This window comes from Lethenteron reissneri, chromosome 38 (assembly GCF_015708825.2).
Source record: "Lethenteron reissneri isolate LAM-NWPU_2019-01 chromosome 38, ASM1570882v1, whole genome shotgun sequence".
In the NCBI taxonomy this organism is placed as follows: Eukaryota; Metazoa; Chordata; class Hyperoartia; order Petromyzontiformes; family Petromyzontidae; genus Lethenteron; species Lethenteron reissneri.
The window spans coordinates 423124-446940 of NC_083816.1; the positions used below are offsets into that span (position 1 = coordinate 423124).

Below are 23817 nucleotides of genomic sequence, written 5' to 3' on the forward strand. Positions count from 1 at the left end.
AGACCATTTCTGTGAAACATAACGCCTTCTTCGCGACAGCCTTGCACTGTAAGAATGCCGCAAATACCAAATGTAGTAATTTATTCATTATTCTTCACTTGTAAAGGAGAGATGTGTTGTGGAGGAGGTGCTGCTGCTGACCGGCAGGGTGGGCTGGAGAGCGGAGACAGTGCCGGGGATCTTCTCCGGACTGGCGCACACGAGGGCACAGCCCGTGCTAGTGACCGTCACCGATGTCACGGTGCCGTACAGGTCAAACACGGCGTGCACGCCCTGTCACAGCACCCACACAGATAAAAAAAAAGACTCATGGAGCCTTTAACAGACCGTTGGGATAGGTGCTGCTAGCAAGCAACTCCGATGAATGCAGGCACGGCACACGAGGGAGTGGCTAACACCACGCACGGCCGCCTTTGTCTCCCCTGTACTGATGTTTTACACAATGCACCAGCTACTCATTTAAGGCTGAGTTAACCTAGGGGAGGCCCATGATAGGATCAAATATTTGCCACTGTTATTGGTTGGGTTCAATGTGAGTGCGTTAACCACTGTATCACAGCTCCTCATACACAACAGGACAACAACCGCCATTGTTACGGGTTGACCCCCCTGAGATGATTGGAAGATGCACCACCTGTGGTCCCCACTGTGCCAACTTGCTGCGTTTTAGCAGCCCAGCACGCGGGCGATTGTGAAGGTTGCTCCTCCACCGTTCATTGTTGTTGGAGGGCGATTGGCTCTAACTCTCCAGTAGCATTTTTAAATAACGTCCTCCACAGAGGCTAATTCTTACACCACTGGCTCCAGTCATTGGCAAGTCCGCTCAGCTCCAAATCGTCCCATACCTCAGTGGTTCTTCTCTAGCCTGTGCTCTGTCCATTTAGCCCCTCTTTACGGCCAAACAGAAACTGCGAGGGCATGTGGTGGTTGGGCATGCGGGTTCCATGATCCAGCCAATGCAGCCTCACCTGCTGGAGGAGTTCACTGATGGAAATGTCCAGCTCTATCAAGTATCTATGAGCTCCTCAAACAATCCAGCCTGGTTAAACTCAGGATGGATCTTAGGAAGGCCAGACAGACTGAACAACATGCGGTACAACCAAAAGATGCATTGGAGAGGTGTGCTTAAATATGAATTCATGATTACATTCTCTGATCACATACTGATTTGCAATCTGTGAATATGGTTTCCAGAGCAGAAATAAATGCCTTTATGAAGGTATTGATTGTTGTGTAGTGACACACGCACAGCCTCACCGCTGGCACCCCAGTGGCTGCAGGCCCCATGTCCTTGCCGTCAATGACGAGATGCATCGTATCATCGTGACAGCGCTTCACTCCAACCCTGTTACCCACCTGACACACACACACACATCCTGTTACCCACCTGACACACACACACCGTTACCCACCTGCCACACACATACACACACCCTGTTACCCACGTGCCACGCACACACACATACACACACCCTGTTACCCACGTGCCACGCACACACACACACACCCTGTTACCTACCTACCACACACACCCTGTTACCCACCTACCACACACACACACCCTGTTACGCACGTGACACACACACACCCTGTTACTCACCTGACACACACACACACCCTGCTACCCACCTGACACACACACCCTGTTACCCACCTACCACACACACACACCCTGTTACGCACGTGACACACACACACCCTGTTACTCACCTGACACACACACACTGTTAAACACCTACCACACACACACCCTGTTACCCACCAGGCACACACAGCCTTTTACCCACCTGACACACACACACCCTGTTACCCACCTGACACAGATAGGGTCTCATCAGAATTGTGCAAACGTGTTCTTCCAAAAGGAACACCACTAAAAAAAGTCTATAGTAATATTCCCACAAACGAAATGTCATTCTGAAAGGCAATACAACAGTTTTACGAGTGACAGTCTATACTAGGCTACAAACAAGCCACACTTACGCGTAGTCTGTCCAGTGTAGCGCCATAGTTCTGCCTCTGTGTGACTCCATTGCATCTCACCTCCGAACCCACCACCAGCCATGTGAACTTTGATCTGGAAACCAGACACACAAACATTTATGAAAACTCACCATTTGTGTTATGCTAAAGAATGTAAATAAGCATACAATTATGCCTTGATCACATATCTATCCCTTTGCATAAAAATGAAAAGTATTTTCGACATACCCCACCGACCACGTGCCTGACTTTCTGGGAGTGCAGAATTTCAGCAACATTGGTTCAACACAAGCAAACTCTGGACTGGTTTTGACATTCAGTGTCTCATCAGCAGTCACGCTGCTTGCAACAATGTTGGTGAGGGTCCTTGCATTGGATCAAGCCAGCCTGACTCTGATGATGAGACACCAAATGTTAAAACCAGTACAGAGTATGCTTGTGTTGAACCAATACTGCTTATGGGATGTGTAAAAAAAATACTCGTATATATATATTTAATGCGGAGTGACAGATATGGGAAGAAGGCATGTTGTCTGCTTATTCAGTTTGTTGCACAAAAATTAGGTGAACAATATAATGCATACAATTCCTCCTGGGTGCAGCAGCAGCAGCAGCCTCTCACCGAAGCTGCAGAGCTGAGGGCGCGAGTCGAGCTGGGTCGGAGGTGGAGAGAGAGGTGAGGCCGGCGTGCAGCGTGCCCGCCCACAGATCGTTCACATCGTCCACCTGCACCTGTACTCGGTGTACACCCACACCCCCGCGACGATCAGCCACAAGCTTCAGGCACGGCAAATCCACGCAAGCACTCCCAGGGCGATCAGTGGAGCGTTGTAACATCAGCTATAAATCTTGACTGAAAGTTTTCGTGACTGCAGGGATTCATATTCTTTGGGTCTTTCGGTAAATTCACGTAGATAGGTTGAAATAATTTTTTTGGTTATTTTCTTTCAACCTACCTACGTGACTTTACCAAAAGACCCAAAAAATATCAGCTACAGTACGTTTGCCCACTGACAAAGAAATGATCAGTCTATAATTTTAATGGTAGATTTATTTGAACAGTGAGAGACAGAATAACAACAACAAAATCCAGAAAAACGCATGTCAAAAAAGTTATAAATTGATTTGCATTTTAATGAGGGAAATAAGTATTTGACCCCCTCTCAATCAGAAAGATTTCTGGCTCCCAGGTGTCTTTTATACAGGTAACGAGCTGAGATTAGGAGCACACTCTTAAAGGGAGTGCTCCTAATCTCAGCTTGTTACCTGTATAAAAGACACCTGTTCACAGAAGCAATCAATCAATCAGATTCCAAACTCTCCACCATGGCCAAGACCAAAGAGCTCTCCAAGGATGTCAGGGACAAGATTGTAAACCTACACAAGGATGGAATGGGCTACAAGACCATCGCCAAGCAGCTTGGCGATAAGGTGACAACAGTTAGTGGGACTATTCGCAAATGGAAGAAACACAAAATAACTGTCAATCTCCCTCGGCCTGGGGCTCCATGCAAGATCTCACTTCGTGGAGTTGCAATAATCATGAGAACGGTGAGGAATCAGCCCAGAACTACACGGCAGGATCTTGTCAATGATCTCACCGTCAAACATGGAGGTGGAAACATTATGCTTTGGGGGTGTTTTTCTGCTAAGGGGACAGGAAAACTTCACCACATCAAAGGGACGATGGACGGGGCCATGCACCGTCAACTCTTGGGTGAGAACCTCCTTCCCTCAGCCAGGGCATCGAAAATGGGTCGTGGATGGGTATTCCAGCATGACAATGATCCAAAACACACGGCCAAGGCAACAAAGGAGTGGCTCAAGAAGAAGCACATTAAGGTCCTGGAGTGGCCTAGCCAGTCTCCAGACCTTAATCCCATAGAAAATCTGTGGAGGGAGCTGAAGGTTTGAGTTTCCAAACGTCAGCTTCGAAACCTGAATGACTTGGAGAAGATCTGCAAAGAGGAGTGGGACAAAATTCCTCCTGAGATGTGTGCAAACCTGGTGGCCAACTACAAGAAACGTCTGACCTCTGTGATTGCCAACAAGGGTTTTGCAGAGGGGTCAAATACTTATTTCCCTCGTTAAAATGCAAATCAATTTATAACATTTTTAACATGCGTTTTTCTGGATTTTTTTGTTGTTATTCTGTCTCTCACTGTTCAAATAAACCTACCATTAAAATTATAGACTGATCATTTATTTGTCAGTGGGCAAACGTACAAAATCAGCAGGGGATCAAATATTTTTTTCCCTCACTGTATAAACTATTTATATTTGACCAGATAAGGCCCACTGTGGACCCGTGTGTTCTAGATTCATAGAATGCTAACAGAAGACAATGACGTCACGCAATATTCAATGTCATGCTGTGATGCAATGATATAATAATACACGCGTTATGTGACTTCCTTAACACCGTGCTTACCCATGGATACTCATATTTCCAGGCCACAGTTGGTAATTTGGTATACAAATAATTAACCGTGTGTACGTGAAACCGCGGTTGTCAAGTCTGTGGTTGGCGAAGGATTCCTGTACTCAATAAGGATTACACATAGAAATGATCCGACTTCCTTGGCCATACCAAACTGCACCACACTGGTCTATGCAGGTTGGTAAAAGAAGAGGCCCAAGACGAGTTCAGATATCACTCAACGCTGAATTTGCTGTGGTCAAAAATCTCATTCAGGGCAATGGGGTTCAAAACCGCTGCATACTGAAGATGAATCCCTGCAGTCACTAAAGCTTTAAATCGAAATTGTTGTAATTATCAAATTTTAATGTCAATAACACATATTATTGTTTATACCAGAAAGCCTCATCGAGTCAAAAGACTATTTGTAAGGTGGGTCCTGCCAAGTGTTTGCAGTCGGGGGCAGTGTTACAGTGTGTAATGCCAATTGAGTAATTTCAGGTAATTTGACCTGTTACATTGTGTGTTTTTCAACTATAGGAGGAATCCCAGAGATTTCAGAGGAAACCCATGGAGAACAGGGGAAGAACTTACAAACGTCGTATTGATAGACGCCCAAGTCGGCAATTGAACCCAGCGCATTCTTGCTGTAAGGCACCAGTGTTGCCAATGGGTCACCCTGCTGCCCAGGGTGGCAACAGCGTGGATTGAGCATTTCATGTTACAGGCCTTAGTGCACTCGTGTGAATACGCAACACGACGCACCTCAAACAGCTCCCCGGTGCGTAGTTCCGCGGCGCTGAAGAGCAGGCCGTGTGCATAACCATGCAGGCGTAGAGCCGAGCGTCCCTCTCTCCGCAGCACGATGCCTTTCCCACAGCACGCGTGTAGCCTGTGTGCCACGCCCAGCACTGCGCATAGCACACACAGACTCACCATTCACTAACACCACCCCCAGCACTGCACACAGCGCTTCCCATTCACTAACACCACCCCCAAGTCTAGATTTGAAGCTTTCGTGACTGCAAGGATTCATATTCTTAGGTTTTTTCGGTAAAGTCACGTAGGTAAAAAAATACATTTAATAAAAGCAAAATAAAAATGAAATAAAAAATAAAAATCACGATGTTTCGGAGGCAACACAAGCTTCCGTCTTCAGGTGGAACCATCACAGCACGATTGCTGTATCAAGTAAGAGAAATTCCAAGAGACCCGTCCTTGTATATATACTGGTTGAGGGTGGGAGGAGCCAAGGCAGGCACCTGGATCAGAGTTTTGTATTATTATTATTGTGAGGTTGGTGCAGCTGAGGCCGCTGCTAGGAATGAGCCTTTGTTGTGTAGACTGGTTGAACTGGGAGGTACCAGAGTTGTTAAGGTGCGGCTGCTGTTAAGGTGCGGCTGCTGTAAAGGTGCGGCTGCTGTAAATGGGACTGAGCCTTTGTTATGTAGATGAAACAGCCCTTTGCTATGTTGCTGGGTGGATAAAACTTAAAGCAGGAAAACCAGTGTGTGAAAAAAAGAGTTGTTAAGGTGCGGCTGCTGTAAATGGGACTGAACCTTTGTTATGTAGATGAAACAGCCCTTTGCTATGTTGCTGGGTGGGTAAAACTTAAAGCAGGAAACCAGTGTGTGAAAAAAAAGAGTTGTTAAGGTGCGGCTGCTGTAAAGGTGCGGCTGCTGTAAATGGGACTGAGCCTTTGTTATGTAGATGAAACAGCCATTTGCTATGTTGCTGGGATTAATTATAGATTTGCCAAATATGTGTGGTAAAACTTAAAGCAGGAAACCAGTGTGTGAAAAAAGAAGAAACTGTACGGTAACTGAAGAATAGTGCCTGTCAAATAAAATGGTCCAAATATGTGTAGTTAAATCTTTTTTGCATGGTTAATCACATCTTTCCAATGATTACTCAGTTTGTACCCATCATCACGGTTGAAATTATGTCTGTGTTTGTATATTTGGATGGCTTCGTGTACAAACCTTTGATGGTAGCCAGGAGGTTTGCAGAGCCCACAGCGTTGTAGCAATGATCGGCAACGGCGGAAGAATCAGTTTTGCCGCGTTTCAGATCTAACTTGTGCTCGCGGACACGATCAGAGATATGACGTTTCGTTTCTCCAATGTAACAATCACCACAACTGCAACTCAGTTTGTAGACTCCAGGGTATTGTAAGTCAGTAATGACATCTTTCACAGATGGAATTAGATCACGGATTTTATGTACTGTACTGAATCGGACTTGGATCTTATGTTTGTTTAGAATTTTGGAGATCTTTTTGATTCTTCCGCCGTTGCCGATCATTGCTACAACGCTGTGGGCTCTCATGAAATTGTCTTTTCCGAGACCAAGGTACTCTGCAAACCTCCTGGCTGTTTCATCTACATAACAAAGGCTCAGTCCCATTTACAGCAGCCGCACCTTAACAACTCTGGTACCTCCCAGTTCAACCAGTCTACACAACAAAGGCTCATTCCTAGCAGCGGCCTCAGCCGCACCAACCTCACAATAATAATAATACAAAACTCCGATCCAGGTGCCTGCCTTGGCTCCTCCCACCCTCAACCAGTATATATACAAGGACGGGTCTCTTGGAATTTCTCTTACTTGATACAGCAATCGTGCAGTGACGGTCCCACCTGAAGACGGAAGCTTGTGTTGCCTCTGAAACGTCGTGATTTTTATTTTTTATTTTTATTTTATTAATTTGAATTTGAATTTTTTACCTACGTGATTTTACCGAGAAAAAACCTAAGAATATACCACCCCCAAGCACTGCACACAGCAAACACAGCACTCACCATTCACTATTTGGTCAGATAATTACACGGCCTAACCCAAACATAAGTTATGAACCAAACAAAACGAGGTCATTCTCATTGTCGTGGCCCGGGGAGCACCGCGTTGGTCACTCACAGCGCGGCGAGTCCTCGGGCAGCGAGAGGTGAGTGACCACGCTGCTCGACAAGCTGTTGTCCACCACTCCACTGGAGGCCGTGACGCTCACTTGGGCACACTGGCCATAGAGGTCGACCACCGCATACACCTCTACACACACAGAAACATAAAACGATCAAGTTCCTCCATATAGTCTTAACAGACTGTTGGGGGCAAATGCTGTAAGCAAGCATCTCTTCACACACAGACAGGTTTAGAAAACGTCTGCGCTGTAATAACTATTAACACATGCATAACAATAGAGAGACAAAGGCAGAGAGGTAAGCATGAAGAGAGGCAGCCAAACTAAGACAGATTGAGACACAGAGATGGCTGTGGAAATTCCACATTCCCACGAGGGGGCCAACCCTGCCACACAGCTGGTGGTGGGGCCGACAGCAGTGCAAGTGTGAGACACAAAAATGTGTGGCGGGGCTGGCGAGTCGCACCGGCAGGGAGGCCCGTGGCGGCGGGGCCCTGGTCCACGCCGTTGATAAAGTAGTGCAGCGCGCCGTGGCGGGAGCGCAGCATGCCGATCCGTGAGCCAAACCCCAGGCGGTCCAGGTCGCTCCCGTAGCTGTTGCACACCGTGTTACCATCACGCATGATGGCTGTGCCACTACACGCGCACACACACACGCAAACTCGCCTTTCACATCCTTCACCTGCTGACGCCGCTGCCTCCACTACTGGTGCTGTTCATGTCTCACCAACAAATGTTTCAACGTGGCCCAGCGGTAGCGCTTTTGCTGCTTGTTGCAGAGGTTCGACCCGGCAGCCACCCTGGCTAATACCGCGGGTGTATTAACCATACTGTACTACGTGCCGTCTGCTTCGCAGTAGACAATTAAGATCTCCTGATGCCATTCGGAAAAAGATGAAGCCGCTGTGTGCCAGAGTTATGGTCCAATTTGCCAAATTCGAACAATTACCTGCAAATTACTCAATTGGGATTACAGATAGCAAAAATCATCACCCCCTACTGGCAAACTAGTGCGTGCTTGCAGGCCAGATGCAACGTGCCCAAAGGGACAACTGCCACTGGGGGTGCCCTCTCAAATGTGTTGAGAAGAAATGCAAATAGCTTATTGCGTGTTAAGTGCTCTGATATTATCTGGCTCTATCAAAAAAACATCTCTTTATTATATCAAATGTTTTTCTACATCCTTGGTACTGTTTGGAACCTCCTGGTTAAACCAGTCCACAGGGGATTATTGTGTCCGTCCATCCGTCGTGCATCCAAAAATGGGAGGGGTGGGGCTGGGTGGAGAGGGGAGGGTGGGGAGGGGCTGGGTGGGGAGGAGCTGGTCACCCCGTGGTGCCCTTATAAAACTCAACGTGTAACCTACTCACGCCGGCTTGTGCTCGCCCTCACAGTCGGGCATATTTGCGGAATACACCATGCCGCCGTTGACCCTGGCCATTGACCGAGCAACCCAACGTTCCTACCAGCTCCCTCCGCAGGAATGTGTTTAAAAGGGGCCAGTGTACAACAGTATGCCATGCTAGCATTTCAGAATACCAATCCTGTATACCAGCAATTTACAGTAGTCGCTTGTTCTTCTCAAAGGATACGTTCCGGAGATGCTCGTGAATAGAACATTTTGCGGAAAATGATATTGGCCTAAGGAAACCTAGATTTTGTAAAGAATTACATAAATAACCTATTAAATACATGAAAATTATCATAACACAACAAAATTTATAAATATTATGAATAAATATTAAAGTATCTCATCACTTTATCTCGCTCTCTTTTCTCTCTCTCTCGATGCAGTCATGTCGAGTTTCAGATGTGATTCGTGGATAGCCAAAGTCGCAAGTTCTCGAATAACGAGGGAATACTGTACTATGATGCTTCCAAAGAGGTGAAATCGCAGTGAAGTTGGGCTGCAGGGCAATATTTTTACTTTTACTCGTCTAAATACAGGAGGGTCATACCAAGTTTTTGCAGTAGGGGGGGGTATGTTACTGTGTGTAGTCTCAATTGAGTAATTTGCAGGTAATTTTTCATGATTGGGATCTTTGGCCAATACCAGTTACATTGCTACTCTTTGGTTCTTTCGATGAAGTCACGTAGTTAAAAATAAAATAAAACAAATCACGATAATTGGTTCTTTACCCTTCTATCTGGCAACAAAACTGACACCTTTTTGCAAGGAGTCATGTTTGCATAGACCGCAATACCTGCAGTCATAATACAAACAAAAGAACATAACTCTGATAATGTGCACATTATCAGAGTTATGTTCTTTTGTTTGTATTATGACTGCAGGTGTTGCGGTCTATGCAAACATGACTCCTTGCAAAAAGGTGTCAGTTTTGTTGCCAGATAGAAGGGTAAAGAACCAATTATCATATTTTTACTGGCAAATGAGGTCCCCATAGTGTAAAAACAAATCACGTTTCGAGTATGGATTCCTGCAGTCACGAAAGCTTCAAACAAGTTACAATGTTTTTCTTGCTATGGGAGGAAACCGGAGAACCCGGAGGAAAGCCACAGAGAACAGAGAACAAACCCCACATAGGAAGGCACCCAAGTCAGGAACTGAACTCAGGCCCTTCTTGCTGCGAGGCACAACTGTTCTCACTGCGCCACCACCCTGCCGGTCAAATATTGGTGGGAATATTTTTTGAAGGCAGTTAAGCAGCGGGGCACGAGTCATAGCATTAGCTGGGTGCTGGCAGTGGTGCACACCTCTTATCCAGCACTGTGGAGGCGAGGGTTGGTGGATCGCACACAATTTGTAAAACTCCCTTTCCTTGGGTGTCCAGGAGGAACCATGCCCTGGCACGCCAAGAGAGGGCAGTACAAATCGGACTCCATCTATTACATCCGTAAGGGACAGAGTGTTTCCCCTTGCTTGGGTGGTTTTCTCCCACATGTAAACTCATTAATTGGCTGATAACACCTTCGTATATAGACGAACATGGAGCTTGGGCAAATGTTGGCGCCAGCTCATCGTGTGGCTGCCTTCCTGCTAGTCCGTGGTTCTGCGTGCCTTCTGAGTCATTCTCCATCTCCATGAGAAAGAGCGAACATTGCATGGAGTTATAAGTTGAAGCAATAGCGATAATTATTATGAGCGTGCACTTATGCTCTAATGTGGGTATTTGCAAACTGACACCTTTACCTCAGCATCCAGGTGTCATGGTCGATATCTGTCATTGTGTTTGGAAAGTGGAGCTCCTCGGGAAGAATTGCAGTGACACCTGCATCACACAATACCACAACAGACATGCACAAGCTAACCAGGCACAAGAAATGCGGACGACGCACAGTTGCTCTTTAACACCAATCACGTTTTAAAAAGAAAGAACAGAACAATGGGCAACATATCATGACAAATCAAGTAATGTAAAACGAGGTTTCTGCACAACGTGAGATAATTAGTAAATAAAGTATTTCCTTTGCTCATACCGACTTCTATGGAGCCAGACCATCTGTCCACCATCTTCTCAATGACAATCTCAAACAACTCTCCATCCCGCAGCGGTCTGAGCACACAACCAACAGCACATGAGCACAGGATTACAATTGAACATAAAATCCACAGCATGGCCAACATCAGAACCGAATGCCCCAAATAGCTCAAATGGTTTTCATGTTGCCAGTCCGCAGGTCACTTGGCAAACACCCGGTGGGTCACGTAACAACGCACAACATCTACGCCGCATGATGCTCAGCTCCGCGGTGTCGCACCGGTTCGTGATGACGATGGCGTCATTGAACTCGGCACGTGGGTTCTGGCGCAGGGCAGTGCGACCGCCGTTGGTGATGACGGCGTTGGTGCCGTGAAAGTGAGCGAAGACCAGGTCGCACCGCGCCGGACCATTGCCGCAGTCGCACAAGGAGAGCGGAGGGGTGCACGGGGTGGGGTGGGTGTGCGTGTCGGACAGATCGTCCGGCAGTGGTGGCATGTCTAGGGAACAAACAGCACATGGATGTCACGTGAAACCTACAGCATTAGTAGTAGCAGCAATAGCAAAAATCAGTTCTAAAGAAATGTTTTCAATTTAGATTTAAAAGTGCAAAGCTCCAGTGGCTACCTCACGGGCACTGCAAGATCCAACCATATCCGTCCAGTGCCCGCTGAACTGCATTGGCTTCCGGTTGCTGAACGAGTACATTACGTCGCACTCATTACGTACACAAATGAACCACAATACCTTGCTGATCTCGTCAAGGAGCACAAACCATCACACAAACTCTGGTCATCCTTGCAGCGGCTTTTGGCTAACCATCGAACAAAGATGGTCAGTGCATCGCACACTTTCAGATGTGCTTCTGCGGCCGTGTGGATTGCTCTTCCTTCCAATATTAGTATGTATGAACTTATTTCGCACCATACGTAGCCAACCCTGCAAATCGGAGGTTCTACCAAAATGTGCTTCAATCTCGAGTTCAAAGTGCATAGCTCTAGTGGCTTCCTAATGTCGGAAGGGAAAGCATTCCACAAAGCCGCAGAAGTGCATCTTAAAGCGTGCGATGCAAGTGACTGTCTATGTTCGATGGTTCGTGAAAAGCCGCTGTGAAGATTACCATAGTTTGTGTGGCGGTTTATGCTCTTTGACGAGATCAGCAAGGTATTGTGGTTCATTTGTGGCAAGGACTTTGTGTGGAATGAGTGCGACCTTATAATGTAGTAGTTCAGCAACCGGAAGCCAATGCAGCTCAGCGAGCACTGTATGGATATGGTCAGATCTCGCAGTACCTGTTAGGAAGCCACAGGAGGTACACACTGTTAAATATAAATATGAAACTCATTTCTTTAGAACTACTTTTTGTGTTTAGTTTGTTGTCCAACCCCTGCACCTTTAATTAGCACGGTTGGCTACATGTGTATGCTGATTAGTAATCACACGACACGTAAACACACTACAACACTAATCAAAAGTTATATTTGTAATAGCACCAATCAATTCACATCGCGATTTGAGCGACTGGGTGGCAGCGTGGGAACACTTGTGCCTCACAGCAAGAAGGGCTTGGGTTCGTTTACCCAGGAAAGCTTCATTGAGTCTCAAGACCCTTTTATTAGGAGGATCACGCCAAGTTTTTTCAATTGGGGGCGCTTGCTACATGGAATCCCAAATGAGTAATTATCAGGTAGTTTTCTATGATAGGATGTTTGGCCAATACAAGTTATATTTTACGTGTTGTTAGCTTTGGGAGGAAACCAGAAAATCTGGAAGAAAGTCATGCAGAACAGGGGTACAACATATAAACTTCACACAACCACAGTTGGGAATCAAAACCAGGCCTTTATTACTGTGAGGCACAATTGTTACCACTGCGCCGCCGGTCTTGACGCCCTAAAAGTGGAACACAAAGCACGGGCAGAATACCGTGTGTGGAGTCAAGGATGGTGGCTTGGGCCGCCTGCCCATAGAGGTCGAGCACGGCGTACACGCACGGTGGAACCCCAATGACTGCGCGGCCCTGGTCCTCCCCGTTCACCAGCAAGTGGAGTGCACCGTCCACATGGCGGATCACTCCCACACTGTCCCCCGCCTGCACAGAGGCACACACACACATACATCAGCACGCACACCCACAAACCACACAGGCACACATCTGCACGCACACTTACAAACCACACACGCACACATTAGCAAGCACACTTACAAACCAGACACGTCAGCACGCACACTCACAAACCACACACGCACACATCAGCACACACACATCAGCACGCACACTCACATCAGCATACACACCCACAAACCATACACACACGTCAGCACACTCACAAAGCACACATGCACAAAACAGCAGGCACACCGACAAACCGCAGACACATCATCACGCACACTCATAAACCACACACCTCCGCACGCACTCGCAAACCACACATGTCACCACACACTCACAAACCACACACGTCAGCACACACACTCACAAAAAACACACATGAGCACGCATACTCACAAACCACACACACATCAGCATGCACACCGACAAACCACACACATCAGCACGCACTCACAAACCACACACATCAGCACGCACAGTGAAGTCCCAGAGTTCAACCTTCCATGGAAAACTTGGACAACTCCCAATCGCTTGAGGACAAGGGCCAGGGAAGATGTGGCCACTTGCTCCAGAAGTAGAACATGAGGAGCATCCCAAATTGTGACTGTGGCCACTACCCAAGCCAGACAATCGCCCCATGTACTGAACTCCTGCCCTGAGAAATCCATTCCCGGTGGCATCGCAACTACTCACCCTGTCTCAGCTGAAGCCGTTGAATAGATTGCTAACCGCGACATCAAACTGCCATACAAAGAAGAAGGAGAGGTCTCACTCCAAATCAGTCGAGCGGCATTATATTTTCATCGCCTGCGTAACACTGTGTGGAAGCTAGATGGCTTGTCGCCCCATACAAGGTTTTGGGTCTTTTTGCAAAACGTGAACCCCTTTAAAAGGAACATCTGCACTGGTTCTAAACATTCAAGCTGGCCTGCCTACATTTAATCCCGGGTTTAACCGTACAGGTTCTTATGAGCTCACAAATCTCTCAAAGATTGGACACAAAGCCATCAGTGAGCTCCTCCGGAAGGTGAGGCTGCGTTGGCTGGGTCATGTCACCCCCATGTCCAGCCACTGCATACCCACGCAGCTTCTATTTGGTTGGATAGAGGAATATAAACAAACATGGCATGGGCTAGAGAAGAGACGTGCTAATGGGGTACACAGGATGTCCACCTGAGGACTGCTGATGACTGGTATCAGTGGTGTCAATATCAGCCTCTGTGAAGCAGTCTCGTGGAGGACAGTTGGAGGGCAGAGGAGGCGCAACAACAGTGGAAGGCAGAGGAGCGACGCTCACGAGCGGAGCGCCAGGTGGCTAAAACGTAGCAACTTGGCACAATGGGGAGCACAGGTGGTGCATATGTCAGTCATCTCCGGCAGTTAACCCATAATATCTGGGTCTGTCCTGTCACCATCTGTCAGTGAGCCTTCAACACTTTAAGTGGCCTAAAAGTGCACTTAACCTGACACAAGCGCTGTGGTGGCATCATTGCCACTTTGTGGCGAATGGTGGCTGTTATTGTAATTTCTGTGTGTGTGCCAGTGCTCATGCATATGCAGTCATTAATGGATACATGACTTGTGAATGTGCATTCAAACCCGCAGGCGATCCAGGTTATGCCCATAGTCGTCCAGAATGGTGGTTCCGTTGTGCATCACTCCATTCCCAGTCATCATCCACGTGCCTGTACACCAAGCAATACATAAACCCATTTTCCATTGAACGCAAGGGGCTGATTAAACCAGAAGTAAATTAACATATCTCACTTATGTACAGCCCATTACAGTGTATAGGAAGGCATACACGTTGAGTCTCAAAAACGAGTAGAGAAAATGTTCCAACAAACCCACATACAGTCTCCCATCTAATTCACAATTTTATGCTAAGCAGTCAATTCTGTATATAATTTCCCTTGCAGTTGTATTTGTTAAATATCCTTGTGTTTCCATATTCGTGTAATAATCACCATAAATATATTTACATTTCCTGCAACTGAACTTGACTTTGGTTTTTAAAAGGAATTTGTCCGGGCCAACCTTTATAACTGGACTAGCTGGGAAGTACCCAGCGTTGCCTGTGCGAAAAATATACTTGAAAACTTATCTTAAAAACCTTACATATACATACACAAATACTAAGCTATTGTGAAAGCCCGGCGTGCGGTTTGTCCATTTATCCATCAACAAAATTATCAGTCAAAAAAGTTAGAGAAAGTGGGGGGTAAATAGTTGATCTAAAAGGTTTCCAAAAATTGTCGACCCCTCCGCCACCCTCAAGAAATTTTTACCCCCGCGTAGGCATATATACCTAAACACCCGACATACAATAGAGTGAGTAGTATCTAGTGACTCTATAGCAGTATCTGACTCTACAGTAGTATCTGGCTCTACAGTAATAACTACTGACTCTGCAGTAACGTAGTGAGACGTTGTCTTGGGAGCAACACGTTTTATTCAACTCTTAACACAACATACTCCAGGCTATTAACACAACTTACTCTCGGGTGGTGACCACCCAGCTAACCACGCTACGGCGGAACTAGACACGGTTCCACTATCTCGGTCTGGACCACAAGCTGGGTCCCGGACCGCGTGGCTGGAGGCTTCTTCAAGCTTGACGTGGATCTCCTGCCTCTCCAACAGTAAGAACCCCGAGCCCCTCACAGGGCCCCCCTGATATCGGGCCGGTCTGGGGCTGGCTCCGCCTCTCGCCCCGCCCACCTTCTCGATCTTTTTCGCCCTCGCCCGAAGGCTCTCGAGAGTTCTTCCCGGACCACCCATTAGCCCCTTCCACCGGTGGCCCCCCTCCAGTATCATCCGGTCACATGCCCCCAACGTAACCCCAGCTGGCTGACACTCTCTCGCTCTCTCAACGGGAGCCCACACTGCACGCTGTGTGTGCGTGGCCATCATGCTTAACCAGCGCTCACCCAAGCCCCCATTAGGGCTGGTACTACACCCCATGTCCGGGGTGTACACACAACAGTATATATCCCGCCGTGGCCTCACCAGCCCAGCACCACACAGTGACATTCCCAGTCACTACAGTCGTATTTAATGACGATAGTAGTACCTACTGAATCTATAGTGGTATCTATTAATTCAATAGTAGTATCTACTGACTATAGTAGTAACTACTAACTCCATAGAAGTATCTGCTGACTCTATAGTAGTATCTACTGACTCTACAGTAGTATCTGCAGACTCTATAGCAGTATCTACGGACTCTATAGTTGTATCTACCGACTCTGCAGCAGTATATACTTACTATAGTAGTAACTGCACACATTAGCGTGGGAGGGGGAGAAGAGGACATCACACTTTGCAGAATTACCTCAGCGTTGTGCGTCTTTTTATATTTGCATTAAAGCGAATTATATTTTTTCCCCGCCCTCACCAATCGCGCTTGTGCGTTGCTATGGGAGCCACGACGTTTCGTGCACGCAAAGTTGTGCGCTCAGTGTAGTAAAATAATAATTAATAGTACTAAATTGTCAATTTAACTACTTTAAAGTTAGAAAGGTAAACCCCAGTTTGTGAGTTAAAAGCGTCGCAAGTTGCGTACACAAACAGACAGACGGAGACGCAGACAGATAAAAAATAACTTTTATAGGTAAGAATTTAAGTACTTTAATAAGTACAATAATAATTTACCTAAATACAATTTTACATAAAAGACCCATTGGCATTGTACCGTTTAGCCATGTTACTTCGGGGGAAAACGTTTAACGTGCTACATGTAAAGTTTGCACACAATAACCATAATCTTTATAAACAATATAATTATATATTTTTTCAGCAATTTAATGATAAATGAAAAGAAAACTTTTATCATAACCTGATTAATTAAAATCAAAATAAAACCCAACGCGCGGTGGAAAAAAAAAACTTGCGCTCACGCGCCAAGATTCAATTCTTTAAATCGAGCAAAGGAATCGAAGGTTGTAGATTTATTTAGAATCGGCCTATTCCCGATTAATCGATACCACAAACGCTCACCAGATATCGATTCTCGCCAGTCCTGTATGCGGGTTGACGCCACACACTTCATGGTCATTTCCCCCCCCCCACCCAAGATACAAAAGTCTATTTTTATACTTTTTACATTGTGTACAATATGGGAGCTATCCACATGCCAAATTTCAAGTTTGTCACATGTCAGGAAGTATGCTAAACATTTCGAACAGACATACATATCCACAAATTTCCCTTTTATATATATAGATAGATGTACTAGCTTTACTACCCGGCTTCACCCGGGACTCGGATTCACCACGCCCGGCCGCCTTTGTCCTCCCAGTGGCAATGTTCACACACCACACGAGTTTGTCGCTTGAGGCTGAGTCGACCTAGGGGAGGCCCAGGACCGGTTCAAATAATCGTCACCGGTGGCTGTGAGCGGGAATTGAACTCGGGTCACTGGGTTCGTAGCGCAGCGCGCGAATCGCTACGCAGTCGCTGCCCCCCACACACACAGGATAAAGACAAAGATCCCCCGTGTAGCCTGTGAGACTGTAGGGGGCAAGTGCTGTTAGCGAGCACCTATGAAGGCCGGCACAGCCACCACCACGCTCGGCCGCCTTTGTCTCCCCAGTGGCGATGTTCACACACCACACCAGTTACTTGTTTGAGGCTCAGTCGACCTAGGGGAGGCCCAGGACCGGTTCAAATAATCGTCACCAGTGTAGGCCATGAGCAGGAATCAAACTCGGGTCGCCGGGTTCGTAGAGCAGCACGCAAACCACTACACTACCGCTCCCCCCCCCACACACACGCGTGCGTCCATAAGTACACATACACGCGCTTGCTGCAGACACACACAACTTTCAGGGTGCGTACGGCAGTAAACGACTAAAATAATAAACCAATGCTGCACGAAGAACGCCTTAGACCTGCAACAAATTTGTATTTCACTTTACCCGCGGAGGGTTGGGGATGCGTGACATGAGCACACACTGCGTTACGCTTCTGCATACGGGTCACATGACAGATGTGACGTCACAGCCCACTTTCCGTGCAAAATATATGCATTATTGCGCCCCCCCCCCCAGCCTGGAAAGTACCCACATGGCAAATTTCAAGTTTGTTGCATGTCGGGAAGTTCGCTAAACATTTTGAACAGACACACATTCACAAATTTCCATTTTATATATATAGATTCATATAACTGGATATGTATTTATTTGATAGTGAATTGTGATGGTGCACTGTTTTTTATTTCCTCTGTAATGCAGTTATTGGACAACTATGAAAAAAGAGCTTCATAGCTCATCAGATTCCTCCAGTCCAAATAAAGAATCTGATTCTGAGTCAGTTGCTTTTGCTCCAATTTCTATTTGTTTATTTTTGCTCTTAGTTATATTTTGGTTGTTTTTGCTCCGAATTCTATTAGCTTTATTGTTGTACTTCGTTCTGTTGCAATTGCTTTGTCAGTTTCATGACCCAGACGACACTGACAAATGAGTCTCTGCCTGTGTCTCTCCAGTTCTCACCTGGTTAAACAAAATACACGCTTTAAAAAAAAATGTATTACGCTCGTTTGGACTGGAAAGACTCACTGGGTCTCAAGATTTTTTTTCAGGAAGTTCTTGCAAAGTTTTTTTAAGAGGGGGCAACGCTGATTTTGATCATCCCAAATGAGTAATTTACATGTCATTTTTCAACATTGTGACATTTGGCCAATACCAGTTACAATGTATATTTGGTTTAGCTTTTGGAGAAAATAGGGGAAAACCTGGAGGAACCCATGCAGAACAGGAGGTGAACGAACATGCTGAACATACCCAGAAAGGCGCCCAGCCCAATTCAGCAATCAAACTCAGGCCCTCCTTGCCGCGAGGCAGAAGTGTTGCCAATGCGCTGCCGCCACCCTGCCGGCCGACCACGGTGGCCCACGCGAGTGAATGGATGCGCGCGCACACACGCGTACCAGAGCGCATGTTGGTCATGGTTGAGGGCAGCGCAATGCGCACGGGCGAGTGAGTGGTCACGCCGACCTCGATGGAGCCCGCCCACTTGTCCACCATGCGGTCGATGCGCACTTCAAATCGCTCTCCCGGCCTGAGCGGTCGGTTCGAGAGAACCACCCCGTGGTTAAAATCTTCCAAGGCACTGTGGGTACAGCAGGCATGATAAACATGGAACAAATTACGTAAATCAAATACACAATCATAACTGCAAACACTGCACTACATAGCAATTACAAACATATTGTCATTAATTGAAGTGCACAGAGAGGAAAAGCAGGCGTTACATTAACAAAATAAATTAGCAGGAAATTCACCCCCTTCCCATATCTGCCCATCCACATGAAAATTTTATATTTTACACATCCCATCGGCCACACAGCCTTCTGAGAGTGCATCATTTCCAGAAGCATTAGTTCAACACAAGCAAACTCTGGACTGGTATTGGTATTTAGTCTTATCAGCAATAAAGTTTGTTTGCACCAATGCTGGGTGAACTGCCAAATGTTGACTTAAAGCTTTCGTGACTGCAGGAATTCATACTCTTTGAGTCTTTCGGTAAAGTCACGTAGATAGAAAAATTATAAAAAAAATTGACGTTTCGATCGCAACACAAGCAATCATCTTCAGGTGAAAAAATTAGTGAGAGAGCTGCTGATACAGGATGTTATATCATATACCGAAAGACCTAAAGAGTATGAACTGCCAAATGTTTATAGGCAAGGAATTTAAATCATAGTTAGAGGTCGGGTGAGCCCATTTTCCTTCTGGGTTAATACAATAAGCACTACTTTGTGGGAACAAGGCTTTGTATCTTCACATGGCTGTGTGGATGCAGCCATGGTCATCCCACAGACAGGCTGGCCCCACTATAGGAATGTGGGATTCTTATTTAATTGAGCCTAAAATCAAATTATGTTGAGTTTCTGCAGCTGGATGAGACAAGAAGCAAGCAGGAGGACTAAGCCAGGGGCGGTCCAGTGGTAACACTCCTGTCTCACAGCAAGAAGTACCTCGGTTCAACTCCCAACTGGGGCACCTTTCTGCATGGAGTTTGTATGTTCTACTCCTGACCTGCATGAGTTTCCTCTGGATTTTCCAGTTTTTTCTCATAGCTGAAATAACGTCCAATGTAACGGATATTCACAAAACATCCCTATGGTGAAAAATTAGCGACAAATGACTACATTGGGATTACACACAGCAACATCGCCCCATAATGCGGAAACTTGGCAGGACCCTCCTGTACAAGACTCCTGAGGCTCAGTGAAGATTTCTTGCTATAACCAAGTGTAAATCATTAAAAACAACGAATTATGGTTTCTCAGTCGTGTTTGACGAGGCCACGAACTTGCTTCCGATTGCAAGACAATCGAGAGACACAAGACGAGACTCACTTTGGCCGCAACGCGGTGCGTCCTCCATTGACCACGGCTGCACGCTGCCCACAGTTTGGGTGGAAGAGCAGTGGCCCACAATCCCCAGGAGTGCCTTCACCTCCCTCTATCACCGTCGTCACGGATGCCTCCATCTCTCCGGAGCCGCAGCCACCCACACTTGGACCACCGGCCAATGCTGTGGCATTACAACTCTGTCCATTAAGTTCAACGTCAGATCCATTGTCCAAACCAGAGAATTCACTATTGGCAAAAATCGCTTCAGCAGTAGGAAGTGAGAGCTGATTTGGTTCTGGAGTGCATATGCTTCTATTCACTGCTGTCCCTCTGTCTCTCTCCCTCTCTGTCTCTCTTTCTCTCCATGTTGACAATCTGGCATTTGTAAAGAAACTTGAATGGCTCAACCCCAATCCGATGTCATCTCTCTCCCTTCCATTCTCTAAATCTTCATCTCCATTTCCCCCCCTCTCTCTCCACGACGCGGCTAACCGCACGTTCGTGTGAGCAATGAGATGCCTTGCGTCGGAAAGATTTGTAGGCAAATTCAGTTCTGGCAAAAGTCTCCCTCTGTCACTTTCTATCTCCACCTGTCTGCCCGTGTCCATCTCCTCTTCCCGATTTAGCTCTCTCTCCACCTGCAATTCTCTGCTACGTGCAGAGCGGAGCAAGTTTTCTCTTGTGGCATGAGCTCGGCAATAGGCGATTCCAAAATCCGTATAGCTGGACAGACTGGAAAAATAGTCCAAATCGGACCTCAGGTAATTGTCTCTATTGGTTTCCCTATCCGCCAGGCTCTGTCTACCTCCTCCTACTTCTCCATTCCTGCATCTTCTGCTCTGAATATCTTCGTATCTCTCGAACAGACCCGACGCATCTCCTCCTGATATCTGCTCCCGCCTCCTCTCTCTCGAGGAATTCATGTCGTCTTCTGCGCTCTTCTCTCCTTCCGCCACCTCTGGCGTTTCTCTCTCTGTCTCCTGCTCTTCATCTCTCCATCCCACTTCGTCCATCACTCTCTCTCGTTCCCTGACAGCTCGAGTGGTCCTCTCCGCCCCTCTCCGTGTCTCGAGATCTCCACAAAAATCAACACTCTCATCAAAGTTCTCTCCTGCGAGTAGAGGCATGGGGGCGGCTGTGGCCCGTGCCGTGCCGCACGTGTCGGCCTCCGAACGCGAGTTCAATCTGCCGGTGGCGAGGCCGCTGCTGTGGCCTGCACCGCCAGCGGTCGCCCTAGCCCTGCGATTGGTGGACTCGGGAGAAATCGCACGCATGATGGCCGTGTTTCTCCTCAGACGGTCGGCATGATTTTGTTCGTGGACAATGGTGACTTTGGCAGCCATTCCATAAAGATCCACCACCCCGTAGATCGTGGTCGCGGTCTGGGATGCCGCTACACCTGTGTACACAGGTGGTGGAAGGAAACAAGGCAGCACATTACACCTACACAATACCAGAAACACATCTCCACAAGGTCAGCGCCTCCGTTTCTGATTAAAATCATGCCAGGTAATATGTATGATCAGAATGTTGTTTTTCCCGAGGTATGCTGATTTTAATATAACATACACTGAAGTCTGTAAACCATCAGGAATAGAACGAGAATATAAATAAAAAAACACAAAAAAAAATATCGTTGAAGATGGCATAAGCGATGGCAGCATGACAGCAGCAGGAAAGGTTGAAGATTGGCAATTCTTAGTGCATGACAAGAATTATTTTTTAAACAAATCTCCATTGCTAAAGATTAACATATCACAGGCAATTTCCAGATGAAGAGAATGTTCAAGAGGTCACACTTGAAGAAGTAACCATGGCCATTCAGTGTGAAAAAGGAAAATCTCCAGACCAGCTGGAATTACTGTAAACATCACCGCAATGGTGGGACCAGCTTTTGGACAAAATTAACGGGCCTACTTACCATATGTTTACACAGAAAGTAAACACCTTCGTTGTGGAATGATGCCTCAACCTTTCGTCAATTTAAAATAGGAAAAAAAACTTATTTAGGAATTAAATACCCATTAGCCTCCGATCACATATATGCAAATTGTTCACAAAATATGATCGGGACAGATTAATGGACACGTACGAGGGCAATACATACCTTGATCCAAGCCGTTAACATAAAAGTGAAGCTCGCCATTCGTTTTCCTAATTAAGCCAATGTGATCCCCTTCCTACAGCCAGAAAAATAAAACAATGGATAATTATAATATGGTGATGACACTAGAAATATATACAGGAATAAGACAGTCATATTGGGAAACCACTGCCGCATTCACAAACATGGGGGGAACCACCAGACTCGGTGGGGTCAATGGCAGATAAAGCAATATTAAGCGAAACAAATACAGTAGATGCTCGATTATCCACGCTAATGATAGGGAGGACGTCCGCGGATAATAAAAATCGCGGATCCTCCAAAAATTTAACCGATCAATGCGCGTGCGCAGTGATCACACTTTCATGCTCCCGTGCAGAAGACTCAACCCACTAAGTGGACAGCAGCAGAGCCATACCAATCAACATCAAACAAACTCGACCCACTGTTGTAAAGATATGCAATTAATGTATTGTACTGTAGAGGCGAACATGTGGATTTCAGATTAACTGGAGCAACATATTTGTTCGGTTTAAGCACGTGACGTGTAATAAACATTTCCACGAATAACAATGTAAAACTGTTTTAGATGATTCATTTGGGCTTAAGGGAAAATCCGCGAGTTATTAATTTATGTCAAAATCTCAGGTGCGCGGTTAATCCGCGAATCAGATAAACCGCACGTGGATAATCGAGAGTCTGCTGTACTGTCAAGGCAGCATCGATGACAAAGCGTGTGGAAATCATGCCCGTAATGATTACGTCACCTGCAGCTCATCGAGGCTGAAATCACAGTACTCTCGCCGCGTCCCCTTCCCGTTTGTCAGGATCCCACAGCCGCTCATCATGATTGTACCTGCATATTTAAACAGACCATCATCATCATCCTCCCGCACCTCTGATTATCACGGTTGGCTATGTACATTGCAAAACAAGTTCAACATACATACACACATTAAGGCGAGGGATGAGGAAAGTTATCTGCAGACACACAAACACTCCTGCAGATGCTACGACAAACCTGGGTTACATTCTACATGAACCGGCAGTGTGCACCGTTTAAATATAATTTGTGTTTCTTTATGCTTTTGACTTTGTATAAATGCGTACTGTTTAATTAGTTTGCCTCCGCAATTACTTCTGCCTTGTTTGTAAGATGATAGACACTCTATATGGCATATGTCGGTGACAAATACTGTAAAGTGTTTTGATGTACATTTTATAATAACTTACAGCTCTTTGTAAATCTACTGCTGGATGAAGGCCTTCCCAGGCTGTATTGGTCGTGGGGGGATATTTGGCCATATTTCACCACACTGAGAGTGTGAACTGGTGAAATGGGGGTCACGGGACCAGCTCAGACATCACAGATTTCAACTCAGGTCTCCGAATTCAGAGCGCAGTGCCGCTAACCACTGCGCCACTCATTAATTCACATAATGCTTTATGTTTATCGACGATTACGTTTCATAATGTGC

General features: G+C 46.4%; 1 protein-coding gene across 1 annotated transcript in view; it reads right to left on the bottom strand.

Annotated features, from left to right (window-relative positions):
- Positions 1 to 23817, bottom strand: part of NEURL4 (neuralized E3 ubiquitin protein ligase 4) — a 48576-nt gene that overhangs the window by 14523 nt on the left and 10236 nt on the right. Inside the window, 16 exon segments of the mRNA XM_061567192.1 lie at positions 142 to 273; positions 1258 to 1356; positions 1984 to 2077; positions 2606 to 2715; positions 5168 to 5313; positions 7319 to 7450; positions 7789 to 7958; positions 10474 to 10552; positions 10761 to 10837; positions 11043 to 11262; positions 12689 to 12854; positions 14475 to 14560; positions 18805 to 18986; positions 20239 to 21634; positions 22343 to 22415; positions 23107 to 23195. Coding sequence (XP_061423176.1) covers positions 142 to 273; positions 1258 to 1356; positions 1984 to 2077; positions 2606 to 2715; positions 5168 to 5313; positions 7319 to 7450; positions 7789 to 7958; positions 10474 to 10552; positions 10761 to 10837; positions 11043 to 11262; positions 12689 to 12854; positions 14475 to 14560; positions 18805 to 18986; positions 20239 to 21634; positions 22343 to 22415; positions 23107 to 23195 — 3251 coding nt within the window.